Genomic DNA, 13,077 nt, shown 5'->3' with positions numbered 1-13,077 from the left:
CCTGAAGCTTATCCCAATTTTTGCATTAAAGGATAAATGACTGAATTGAACTGATTGACAGAACATAGCAGAAGTATTGGGGCTCGTCATTTGTTTAAGGCAGTGCAGTTACAAAACAATTCAATACAAGGGGATCAGAGGGCCCTGCTCCAAAGAGCTTACAATCTAGGACAGTGTTTCTCAACCTTTTTTCAGTCAAGACAGTCTTTTAAAACTATAGACAACCTCAAGACACCCTTACAAATTATGGACAGTCTCAAGGCACCCCACTCTAAAATGTAAAAACGATCTAAATGTTTTACATAATGCAGCTAATCCACACATGTAGGACACCCAAAGTTAGAGGTGATTTATTCTTTCAAAGCAAATACAGTTTTGCACACTGGTACTGACTAGTATTCCAAAGTTTCTCCTCTCCCTCAATTTCTCTCCATCAGTCAGCTAATGTGACCTCAGTGCAAAGGGAGAGGAGCAGAGAAGGGTCAAACAAGGATGCTGTGGAGGCAACAGACATCCTCTTTATCAACTGATGATATCATTGGTTGTTAGGAGCAGGGGCAGACTGGCAACTTTCAGCCAAGGGGGCAAGTACAAACCAGAGGCCCATGGTGCAGCGACTCAGCCCCCCTCCCACTCTCCCTCTTCCTGTCCTCCTCCTGACCCTCATTTCAGGCTGAAGCTCTGCTCCCTGTACTCTCTACTCACCAGCTGAATCCAGCAGGGGGCAGTTGGGGGGAACTGGGACAGCTTGGTTGGAGCGGGCCAGGGGGAGGAGAGTCTCCAGTGGGGCATTAAATCAGGCTCTGCTCAGACACAGTTTACACCATCCATGCTGGGGTGGGGGTGGGGGGGCCTGAGGCCTGCGCTCTGTCCCTGTCTTCAACCCACATTCAGTAGGTCAGTGGCAGGGACTTTTTACTTCTTTTAACCAGTAATCATTTAGGCATTTTTGTAGCAGAAGCGGTGCAGCCTTTTTATGGGGCATCGGAGTGGCCCAGGGGGCAATCGCCCCCCTGCCCCCTGGCCCAGTCCTCCTCTGGTTAGGAGGCCAGTGTCTAGAAAGTCATAATGGTGCACATGAAAACCTATGGCTTTGTGTAACTAAAAGGCAGGCTTCATCCACCTGCTGGCTTGCCTTTTTACTCGAGAGCACACATTTTTGCTTTAGATTTATCAAACATGGGCAGTCCTTTTGAAGGTAGTACTTCCAACATTTTGGGGTGAACAGTATCCCCCTATTGTATGCTGATGCAGGGCCTGTCTGTTCGGCCTCAGTGGCCAATGTTTGTTGTGACTGGATATAATACCTCTACCACCAACACTCCATGCTTGTAAAAGTCCCACAGATATGCATGTCTAGATATGGATGACGGAGATCCTTAGACATTGCTTTTATTATACATGGAAATGTGGAATCTGTCACCAGTGTAATATATAGGATTGACGCATATTACACCCCTGAGGAAGAAGCTGTGTATGCTTTGAAACGCGTTGGGTGATTTAGATGTTGATCCATGTACATTATACACGTTGGTGCAAGTACCATTGCGCATTCCATGTATTTTCTGTATTTGTAAAATGTTTTTATGCTTTGTGATATGATAAAAGGAGCTTTTTATATAATACTGTGGTAAACTCTATAAGTGCCACCCACCCCAAGGGGAATTTGCTATGGTTTACACCTGCAGACAGTTTTTGATCAATTTTTAGGCATTTTGCCAAGGCACCCTTGAAGAAACCTCAAGGCACCCTGGTTAAAAAAGGCTGATCAATGGTGAGAGAAGAATCCACAGTGGACAGCACTTATACCTGCACAGGGGGAAACCTCCTACATAAACTTACACCACCCAGGTAGCTGGTTTGTAAGAACAGCTAAGAATGTAATCTTTCTTTTTTTTTCAGAAACATGAAGATGAAAGTGAGGCCTGGTTACACCGGCAGGTAAAAAGACCTCTTTTACATTTTTCACTTAACAAAATAGTTTGATGAATGTTGTCTAACGTACTTATATACTTATTTTACACTTCATTTACAAAGCACTAAATAAAAATGCCACAACTGAAGTTTGCTGTTCTCAACTAAAATGTTAAAATATGAAACATAGCCAGTAAAATAGAATACAAGTCGAAGCTCTGAGAACGTGCAGGTTGGTGGTGCTGCATTTGAATGTGAACCACTGCAGGAAAAATCTGCAGATTCCCGCAGCTGGGATTAAGAGTTGTGTGCTATTCGTAGCCATAGTGCCATGATGGGCTGTTGGCTGCCACTACTATACGTGACTGTTCACACAGCCAGCGATATCCTGCACTGGCTGGATGCACTTTGCCAATGGCTTTTGCAGCTGGTCAAATGCCTTTAGGTGCTTTCTCCTTGGATTTCAAGGATTTAATGTAGGGTTGCACCAATACCAGTATTGGTGCTGATACTGATTATTTGCATGAGTACTCGTATTTGTGCAAAGGCTGGGGTGCAATTCCTTTCCGAATCGCATGCTGTTTCCCGCACTCCTGTGTGAACCCAGGCTGAAGTCACCATGACAAGCTTGGCTTCACACAGGAGCAGTGCGGGAAACAGCATGTGTTTCGGACAGGAATTGCACCACATTTCTGTTCAAATTGCATGTGATTATTTGCAGTGAAATTTGAGCCCTTTCAGGGATTTTGCATTGAAGGAGTGCCCTGCAATCACAAGCCAAAAGCTTCTGGCACGGTCCCATTCACTTCTATTGGAAGGTTGTGACAGGAGGGTGCCACTTGTCAAACTCTGCATAACGTGTGATCACAAATGTAGCAATGTGTAGTCATCTGAGCAGCACCTTGTCTGCTTGAAGGTTGTGGCCAGGGGGTGCTAAACACACAGATTAAGTGCCTGTTTTTGTTGTCACCTGGCTGTCCAAATGAAAGAAGCCCAACAGTGAACTTCTATTATTTGCTCTCTTTTACAGGCAGTTCACACTGCCATATGCAAATCACTGGGGGTGTCAATCAGTTTGCATATCGTAGTGCGAACTTTCAGTTTGGACAGGAATCGGATCGCATGATGTGAACACCCATGCCATCCGATTCTGGTACGGACCCAAAAAAGGGTCCTGTGTGACTTTGGTCTGAATAGGATGCAAATACAATCTGTATGGCTGAATTCGCAATGCACAGACATTGCATATAATTTTCAGAGCAGTGCGCTCCGAATCACATGCAATGTCTGACATCGCATATGTGTGAACCGACACTTAGACTGATAAAAAATACCAGTGAAAGTGTTTTGTTATATCTGTTCAATAAGTGCAAAAATAGTTGTTGATCCTGACAGTGTAATCATGTTCCCGCTGCAGTTTTATGTCATAGCGTGTTATCAGCCCTGCCCATCTCTCTGTGGACTACACACCTTCCCTCTACTAAGTGCATTTTGTTAGAACTGTTTAGTAAGTGCCAAAAAATACCTGTTGTTCCTGCCAGGAATCCTGAGAGATGATAACTTTGTGTGCTCTTTGCCTGCACTGCACCATTGAGGTGAAGCACCAGAGGTAAATAGATTTATTCTCCAAGTACGGAAAGGTTTCTTCACAGTAAGAGCTGTGAAAATGTGGTATAGACTCCCTCAAGAGGTGGTTCTGGCCAGCTCAGTAAAGTGCTATAAAAAAGGCCTGGACTCTTTCCTAAATGCACATACTATAACTGGATACCAACATTTTTAGGTAAAGTTAAACTTCACTTTGCAAATAAAGAAAAAATAAAATAGCGTATACAATTGTGACACAAGTCATATTGTAATTAAATGTTATTAAAATATATATTTTGTTTTCAATCTGTTGCCACTGTAATTTTCTGAAATGCAATGAAATATGGTTACCTGGAGCTGTTCTGTACACAGAATTTATACTGACCACACCCCAGAAACATAATTTCCTGCTTGTGTGATTGGCTCACTGACTTTTCCAGAAGTCTGTCTAAGATACAAGTCAGATTTCTGGCATCCCCTGCAACAAAAATGTCATTTTTGGTGAGATACTCCCAATAGGAAATCACGTGTAAAGGGATGCAGGCCCAGTAGCTTTCATCATTAGTGTCCTGCAGGTGCACAGCTGATTGATAATTATGAAACCACTCCCATTTGACCCACTCAGCACAGAGGAACAAACAGGGATTTCTTCAGAATAACAAAAGGTAGGAATCTGCAACAAAGGTTGTTAAAATCCTTACGATGCACATAGATTACCCAGAGGGGAATGTTTTTTTTCTCAAAAAAAGTGGAGTTATGCTTTAATCTAGGGAATATCTGATTGCCTCTCAGGGGATCAGGAAGGATTTTTCCCCTGCTAGAGCATATTGGATCATGCTTTGCTGGGTTTTTTTGCCTTCTTCTGGACCAACTGTGGATATAGGATTGTGTATATAGGATTGTATGGTCTCCCCCCCCCTTTTATTGGTTGAACTGAATGAACTTGTGTCTTTTTTCAACCAGACTAACTATGTAACTATATTATCAGCTAGCATTGTTCCCAACCCTAGCGTTGGACTACAGAACACCTCCATTTATGTAGGTGTTCTGTAGTCCTAACATACCCCCAGGGCTAAGGTACCACCCCTCCATAGGTACACTACGGTGAGTTGTGCCACCCTAGGACAGGAAGTGTGTTACTGGCAGGATCACCGGGTAAAAAGGAAAAAAGTCCTGCAAAAAAAAACAATGCCACCATCACATCTAAATACAGCTGTGCTGAAATATATTACATTTCTATTTATTTAAGATAAAATTTATAATTAGGTTTACTATCATACTACATTCACAGGATGTTTAAAGACTCGGGAACAGAAGATTATAGTTTCTGTTAGTATCTGTCAGAGGAAATCAATAATGACTGTTTGACGGGTACAAATGACATGATACTATTGTCTTTCTTTAACATTTGCACATAATCAGTGTCAGTTCTTTTCTAGTAGATTGTATGTGATATTGCAAGCTTTTTTATACTTATTTAACAGACTCCTCTATTCAGTAACGACATGTAGAGATTTCCAGGAGGTTCAAGCTTGGTTTAACGACTTGACCTCGGAAAGGTTCACCCCCCACTTCATTACCAGGCCATTAGACCGGGTCTCACTGTGAGCCCTGGGCACCATACTAACAATCAGGACCCCAAACTCCCGATAGCCTCTGATTGGTTATCACAGTGATCAGCCCGCCCTGTGTTTTCTATCTCCATGAATGTACAAGAGAGATACATTCTATCACTCTCTGTCCTTGCAGAGATAGAAAAAAAAATGTAAAAAAAAATAAAAATAAAGTAATAATAATTAAAAAACTAAAATAAAAATACCTAGAACAAGGTTTGATGTAGGCCAGTGCCAGGGTTAGTGTTTGGACCAAGGTCAAAGGTCAAAGTCAGGGTCAGCTTTTTTTTCTTTGGACAGGATTTTTTTTTCAAAAATTAGTAACAGTGTAAGTTAGTGTCAGTGTCGGTGTGTTTTAGGTAGGATTAATAAAAAGCAAAATGCGCACCGGTGTTTCTGGGCTGTACAGGTACAAATAACAACTAACATTCACATTTGTGGTATCGCTGCGATCGACAGGAGCATAAAAATATATTTTGGATTCTTCTTTGGTGGTGGGTTATGGTAGTAGCAAGAAATATATTTAAAAAAAATATATATATATATATATATATATATATATATATATATATATTACTATTTTGGGCCAGTTTTCCATTGATAATGAAAAAAAAATCAGGAGATATCCATTACCATTTACCACCAAATGAAAGCCCAATTAGTCCTGAAAAAAATAAGATATAATCCACCTGGATGCACAAAGTGGTTGTGATGATATGTATGGTTTTGTCAAAATTTCAAAATTGGGCTTAAGCATTTAGATTTGTTTTACCCTTAGGCGCGAAGCGGTTAAATTGCCTTTTGTAGGGATTCTTTTTTTTTTTTAATTCCTTTTTATGTCTCTTTGTAAGCTTTTTAGATATAGTTGTGCTCATAGGGTATAAGTACATAAATCAGCTAGAACATAACCACCCACCATAACCCGTTGAGGCATGGAATCTAATAGACCTCTGAAGGCATGCTGTGGTATCCGGCACCAAGCTATCAGTCGAAGATCCTTTGAAGCGGAATTCCACTGGCTTTTGTGTTTATTAAAAGTCAGCAGCTACAAAAAGTGTATCTGCTGACTTTTTATAAACACACACTCACCTGTCCCACGGTCCAGTAAAAAGGCCGGGAGGAGCCTCCATTCTCTCCGTCTTCTCCCGGTAGCGCCGGGTCTCTAGTGTGGGCACCCGACTGTGACAGCTTGCTGCTTCACAGCCGGATGTGCAGCGCATGCGCGAGTCGCGCTGTGTGCCCTGAGTGGATGGGCAATATTCTGGGACCTGTGACATGTCCCAGAAGATTGCAGGGAGGGAAGGGGAGAGGAGAACTTCCATCCGAGCACCGCTCACGTGACCCGTCGGCAGTGAACTTCCATCCGAGCCACCAAGGCAGACCTAGCAGAAGTGGGTGCAGGTACCTGTCAAATCTAGGTACCCGCTCCAAAAAAATGACATGTCAGAGGGTGAGGACCACTTAAAGCGGAAGTTCCACTTTTGAGTGGAACTCCCCTTTAAGTACTGTAGGTGGTGAAGTGTGGCCTCCATAGATCTGATTTGTTTTTCTAGCACGTCATACAGATGTATGATTGGATTGAGATCTGGAGAATTTGAAGGCCAAGTCACCACCTCAAAATCATTGTTGTGTTCCTCCATTCTTTCTCGAAATCATCAGACCAGGCCCTCTCCATTTCTCCATGGTTCAGCTTTAAATTTGATGCTCATGTGCCCATGGTAGGTGCTTTCGGCTGTGGACACGGGTCACAATGGACACCCTGACTGATTTGCAGGTACACAGCCCCATACACAACAAATTGGAATGCACTGCGTATTCTGACACCTTTCTATCAGAACCAACATTAATTTTTTTAGCAATTTCCTCTATAGTAGCCCTTCCATTGGATCAGAGTACAGCTGTCAACCTTCATTCCCCACAAGCATCAATGAGCCTTGACCACCCATAACTAGGTTTTCCTTCCTTGACCACTGCAGACAGGGAACATCCCACAAGAGCTGCAGTTTTGAAGTTGCTCTGACCAGTCATATGGCGATTATAATTCGACCTTTGTCAAAGTTGCTTCCAACACATCAACTTCAGGGACAACATGTTCACTTGCTGCCTAATATATCACACCCACTTTCAGATGCCATTGTAACAAGATAATCAATGTTATTTATTTACAGTCAGTGACCATAATGTTGTGGCTGATTGGTGTACTATATATCTAAATATTAGCTCACAGTACCGGATTTCACCTGTAGATGGCAATACAGGGCAGTGTGGTTGCACACCTGACAATATGAATGAGGTCAGAAGCAGCCTATTCCATGGTTTACATTTGTTTACCTTAAACCACTTTTTTTTTTCTTAAAAAATAATTATACTCATGGCTTGACAAAATGATAAAATTGGAACAAACGCAAGCAAGCAAAAAGTTGATTAGAGATGAATTGTTATGCTTCGATTGGATCAAATTAAAATGAAAGCTAATCTGACAGTGTCTTATTGCTGCCGATGTGAATGCAGATTAACCTGGAGCTATTATTGTTCTAGAAGTACCAGGCAGGCGACTCCGGGAATAACAGTTAACAGTGCAATTGCTTTTCGTACACCTTCAACTTCAAGTGCTTTGCTGAACCATTAGACTATTGATTTCTGTCTCATGAATGCTAAGTCCTCCATCTTCTCTATCCACCAGAATGAACAGCCTATCTTCTCCAAAGACGGCAGAAAGTTCTTCTTTGTGAGAGCTATTCCACAGCTGGGTCGCGGCAAGTTCCATCATATCGCTGTTTCTTCATCTCAGGTAAAAGCCTTTTTATATTGATCAATTCAAATGGAAAACAAATTGCGCTACAATAACCAATCGAAAGCTGCAACTTAAATGTGAGATAAACACAAATATCAATGTATACAGGTGAAGTTGCCCTGTGTTCCAAATTATTTTTAAAAAATGATGTGCAATATTGACATAAATTCATAAACATAAAATCAATTATGAAATTAAAAAATAGCCCATTCGCATTAGTGTGAAATAAAAAATAATGTCCAACACAATATATAATGTGTCTTCCCTGTGTAGCACTACTCCCAAGGTAGCTGCTGAGTGTGGGTTGCTGCTAGCAACAACATTACCTTACTTGTTTTTCAAGTGTGAGCACCTTAGACAAGGACCAGTCCAGTTTCTTTGGTTTTTAGGGTTTATTTGAGAACTTGGATGGGAGAAGGGAGAAGTTGGATACTCCAACAACTGAACTATGCACAATTAGGCAGGGACACTGAAAAAAAATGCTGCTTGACACTGATTAGCGCTTCACTGACGCTGGTTAACGCTGACTGATGCTGGCCTCGGCTAGGCCAGTTACTAGAACTTCACCTCTGACTGTGGAAAAGCCCATTTTAGCTCCCCAAAGTACTCCTTCCTGGGGTAGCAACTTTAATGCAAACTGTATTGCCGAGCACTTCAGGGCCCTTCCTGGCGCCCCCTTTACTTCCAAAACTTCAGGGCTTTACTACTTGGAACCCCCTTTACTGTACACTCCTGGTTAGTGGGCTCCTGGATCCCCCTTGACCTCTCTGGAGTGGTCCCCTCTCCTAGGCAGACCCCTGGGCAGATCTTGAGTACTCACAATACTGTTTTTCCTGAACATCTCTGCCCAGCAGCTTCACTCGGTCAGCAACTCTGGATCCCTTGCAGCCCAGCTCAACCTCCGGTCTCTAGGCCGACTGCCTGGACCCCCTTCTCACTTTGACAGGAGGAGAGACAGCCGTCACCCTCCTCCTGCGACTGTTGCTCCCGCCAAAAGACACCCTGTCACATGCTCCCCTCCAATTTATGTCCAATCCCAGGATGCATTGCAGGAATGCCCTCCCACTGGAACCGAAATAAACCAGAGTGTGCCACTGGTTAGGTTTCCTCCACTGTCCAATGAGCTCCCTCATTGGCTGCAGTGGGGACACTGCCTCAGACCCAGTGAATCCCACTTGGAAACATGTAACAGGCTAAACTAATAGATCAGGCCCTCCTGATAAGCAGACAGGGCCACAAATATTTTTCTAGCACCTACCTAGGAATGTGCTGCTACACCTGTGACAATATATCCTTCCACCACCGATAGTGATATCCTCCACCAAACAGGATGGGCTGCTTACCAGAAAAAAAGACCTCAGTAGGTTAGCAGCGCTTTGGGTTTAACCCAGCCAGGGCCCTGTGTCACCAGAGGATTGAGAGGACCAGTGGACTCTCCTATATGCATCCGGCCATTTATCCAACTTCACAGCCTTATAAAGGATGTCACTCCCCATGGAATAACAATACAATTTGCCATCGTGTAAAAAGGTAACATATTTATTGAATATATAAAATGTAATCACTTTCAACAAAGCAGTGTATTCCCACATATAAAAAATGTATACATTACAATGGCATAGTGACGGGCCAGTGACCAGTGCTATGTTTCCTGGCAGTAAATATGATATCATTTTTCATTGTTCTTCTGTGGATATTGGAAGCTCTGTATAACTTACTGTCATATTAGGCTCCATTCACATCTGCGGGTTCTGAACAGCATTCCCAGAACACACAAAAAATCACACATGCAGTAGCATTAATTGCTAATGTCACCCTAAAGGGGTGGCAAGCAAAACACGCCTTTTGCCGCATGCAAAAATGTGGCAAAATGCGAAAACAGGAACGCGGAAAAAACTCCATGAGCTCCTATACCATGTTTGTCACGTGTATGCATGTAGCACATAAAACAGGTGCAAAAAAACTCTAGATGTGAATGGGGCCTTATTGGTCCTTATACTGTTGTTAGTGTCACTAAAGCCAAATTGTTTTGGATAGAGTGGAGATGGATTAGGACACCTGTCAGTCTTTATTTCTGACTGTGTCCCCTGTAGGAAGATTCAGCCTTTCTATTTCTCCTGTTTACTGTTCTCAGTGAATTCAAAGAAAATCCCATCATTAGAACAAGAATAAAGGGGAAAACTAGTTCTGGTGACACTGGTGATATGCTGGGGTTCTCTCACTTTGGAGGGATTTCCTCTCACTTCCTATTTTGGCTATAGAACAGGAAGTGAAAGGAAATCTCCCCAATGGGACACAGATGGTAAAAAAAAAAAAAACTGGCAGGGGTTATAACCCTTTCTCACTCTATACAAAATGGAAAACAAATGTTGCCTATAGTGACGCATTAAAGCCCAGCTACATGAAATACTGCATTTGGCCACTAGATGGAAATAAGTGTTATTGAATATTCCTATAGTGGTCAAAATGGGTTACTTGTGTTTTAAATCAATGAAAAACATTCATCCAGCATCGAAATAGCCTACTGCAATTATTTCTTTCATATTTGTACAGAATAAATGTAGAAGCACTTTCACTGGATTTTTTTTTTTTTTTAATACACCCTATCCACACAAAATATAAAAACCCTCACAAAACACAAATGCTATCTTAACCACTTACCGCATAGTAGCGTACCCATACGTCGGGTAACTTTGCGGGGTTATACCGGGATGATGCCTCTAGCTAGAGACACCATCCCGGTACCGTGGTTTGAAGCCGACGGTCGGCTTTCCGTCGGTAATGACCGATGCGGCTCGGGAGCTACTCGATCGTTACCCGGGTGAGCGGGAGGGGAGGTCCCCCCCTCCCGCCACCTTCCGTGGCTTTGCTCGGGGCTCCAGTCCCACCGGGAGCCCCGAGCACCCAGCCGGCACTTCTGCCGGCTGGATGGAGTCCCGATGAATGTCGGAAATGGCATCGATCGGGTCTCCGATGACGTAACCCGGAGGCGGCGTCCATGACGTCACTTCCGGGTTACTGTGCTGCAAAAGGCGGCAGATTTGAAAAACGGCTGTATGCAAAAATGCCGTTTTCGGCGTTTTGCATACAGGGAAGTGTAGTGGAGGGGTCTAGGGTCTTTTAGACCCTCGATCCCTCCATAAAGTGTACCTGTCACTATATATTGGTGTCACAAGGGATGTTTACATTGCTTGTGACAGCAATAAAAGTGATCAGATTTTTATTTTTTTTTTTAAAAACCTGTAATAAAGTTAAAAAAAAAGAAAAAATAAATAGGAAAAAAAAAAAAATTTAGCTGCCCCCGTCACCGTTAGCTCGCGCACAAAAAAAACCATATACGCAAGTCCAGCCGCGAATGAAATCGCTGATCAAACCACACATGTGAGGTATCACCACGATCGCCAGAGCGTGGGCAATAATTTAAAAAAAAGAGCTACACTCTAACTCTAAACTGGTAACCGTTAAATAAATTTAAAGCGTCCCCGATTGAGATCTCTATTGACCGTAGTTTGTCGCCATCCCACGGGGGGGCGCAATTTACTCGGCGTGACATCATCTTTCACAATATACAAAAAAAATGGGCTAACTTTACTGTTTATTATTTTTTATATGCAGTGAAATGTGATTTTTCAAATTTTTTCCAAAAAAATGGCGTTTTAAAGACTGCTGCGCAAATACCGCGTGACAAAAAATTTTTCAATGACCGACATTTTATTCTCCAGAGTCTTTGCTAAAAAAAATATATATAATGTTTGGGGGTTCTAAGTAGTTTTCTATGAAAAAATACTGGTTTTAACTTGTAAACAAAAAGCGTCCGAAATAGGGCTGGGGCTTAAGTGGTTAAGAAATAAAAATGACAAGTCCCAATATCCAAATATCAAGCCAACAATATGGGTACAAAATGGCTAATAGCTATCAGGAAGGAAATTAAACTTCTACCTTCTACTAATGTCTGGCAGAAACAAATAGGTGCTAAGGACTGCAAAGCCTAATACAAACCCAATTCCAAAAAAGTTGTGACAATGTACACATTTTGAGTAAAAAGGAATGGACTAATTTACAAATCTCATAAACCTATATTCTATTCACAATATAATATAGATAACATATCAAATGTTGGAAGTGAGACATTTTGAAATGTCATGCCAAATATTGGTTCATTTTGGATTTCATGAGAGCTACACATTCCAAAAAAGTTGGGACAGGTAGCAATAAGACGCTGGAAAAGTTAAATGTACATATAAGGAACAGCTGGAGGACCAATTTGCAACTAATTCGGTCAATTGGAAACATGATTGGGTATAAAAAGAGACTCTCAAAGTGGCAGTGTCTCTCAGAAGTCAAGATGGGCAGAGGATCACCACTTCCCCCAATGCTGCGGCGAAACATAGTGGAGCAATATCAGAAAGGAGTTTCTCAGAGAAAAAATGCAAAGAGTTTGAAGTTATCATCATTTACAGTGTATAATATCATCCAAAGAATCTGGAACAATCTCTGTGCGTAAGGGTCAAGCCCGGAAAACCATATTGGATGCCCATGATCTTCGGGCCCTTAGAAGGCACTGCATCACATACAGGAATGCTACTGTAATGGAAATCACAACATGGGCTTAGGAATACTTCCAGAAAACATTGTCGGTGAATACAATCCACCATGCCATTTGCCGTTGCCAGCTAAAACTCTATAGGCCAAAAAAGAAGCCATATCTAAACATGATCCAGAAGCTCAGGCGTTTTCTCTGGGCCAAGGCTCATTTAAAATGGTCTGTGGCAAAGTGGAAAACTGTTCTGTGGTCAGACGAATCAAAATTTGAAGTTCTTTTTGGAAAACTGGGACGCCATGTCATCCGGACTAAAGAGGACAAGGACAACCCAAGTTGTTCTCAGCACTCAGTTCAGAAGCCTGCATCTCTGATGGTATGGGGTTGCATGAGTGCGTGTGGCATGGGCAGCTTACACATCTGGAAAGGCACCATCAATGCTGAAAGGTATATCCAAGTTCTAGAACAACATATGCTCCCATCCTGACGTCGTCTCTTTCAGGGAAGACCTTGCATTTTCCAACATGACAATGCCAGACCACATACTGCATCAACTATAACATCATGGCAGCGTAGAAGAAGGATCCGGGTACTGAAATGGCCAGCCTGCAGTCCAGATCTTTCACCCATAG

The 13,077-nt window shown here is 42.4% G+C and overlaps 1 protein-coding gene across 2 annotated transcripts in view; it reads left to right on the top strand.

The window, feature by feature from the left end:
* Nucleotides 1-13,077, top strand: part of DPP6 (dipeptidyl peptidase like 6) — a 1,508,982-nt gene that overhangs the window by 1,409,257 nt on the left and 86,648 nt on the right. For both annotated transcript variants that reach the window (XM_082258743.1, XM_082258744.1), the window contains exons 12-13: nt 1,903-1,941; nt 7,795-7,902. In XM_082258743.1, coding sequence (XP_082114869.1) covers nt 1,903-1,941; nt 7,795-7,902 — 147 coding nt within the window. The remainder of the gene's footprint in view (nt 1-1,902; nt 1,942-7,794; nt 7,903-13,077) is intronic.

This window comes from Pelophylax lessonae, assembly GCF_965119305.1.
Source record: "Pelophylax lessonae genome assembly, chromosome: 5".
NCBI lineage: Eukaryota > Metazoa > Chordata > Amphibia > Anura > Ranidae > Pelophylax > Pelophylax lessonae.
Note: the sequence above shows the minus strand (reverse complement) of the source record. Positions and strands in the feature narration are given on the sequence as shown.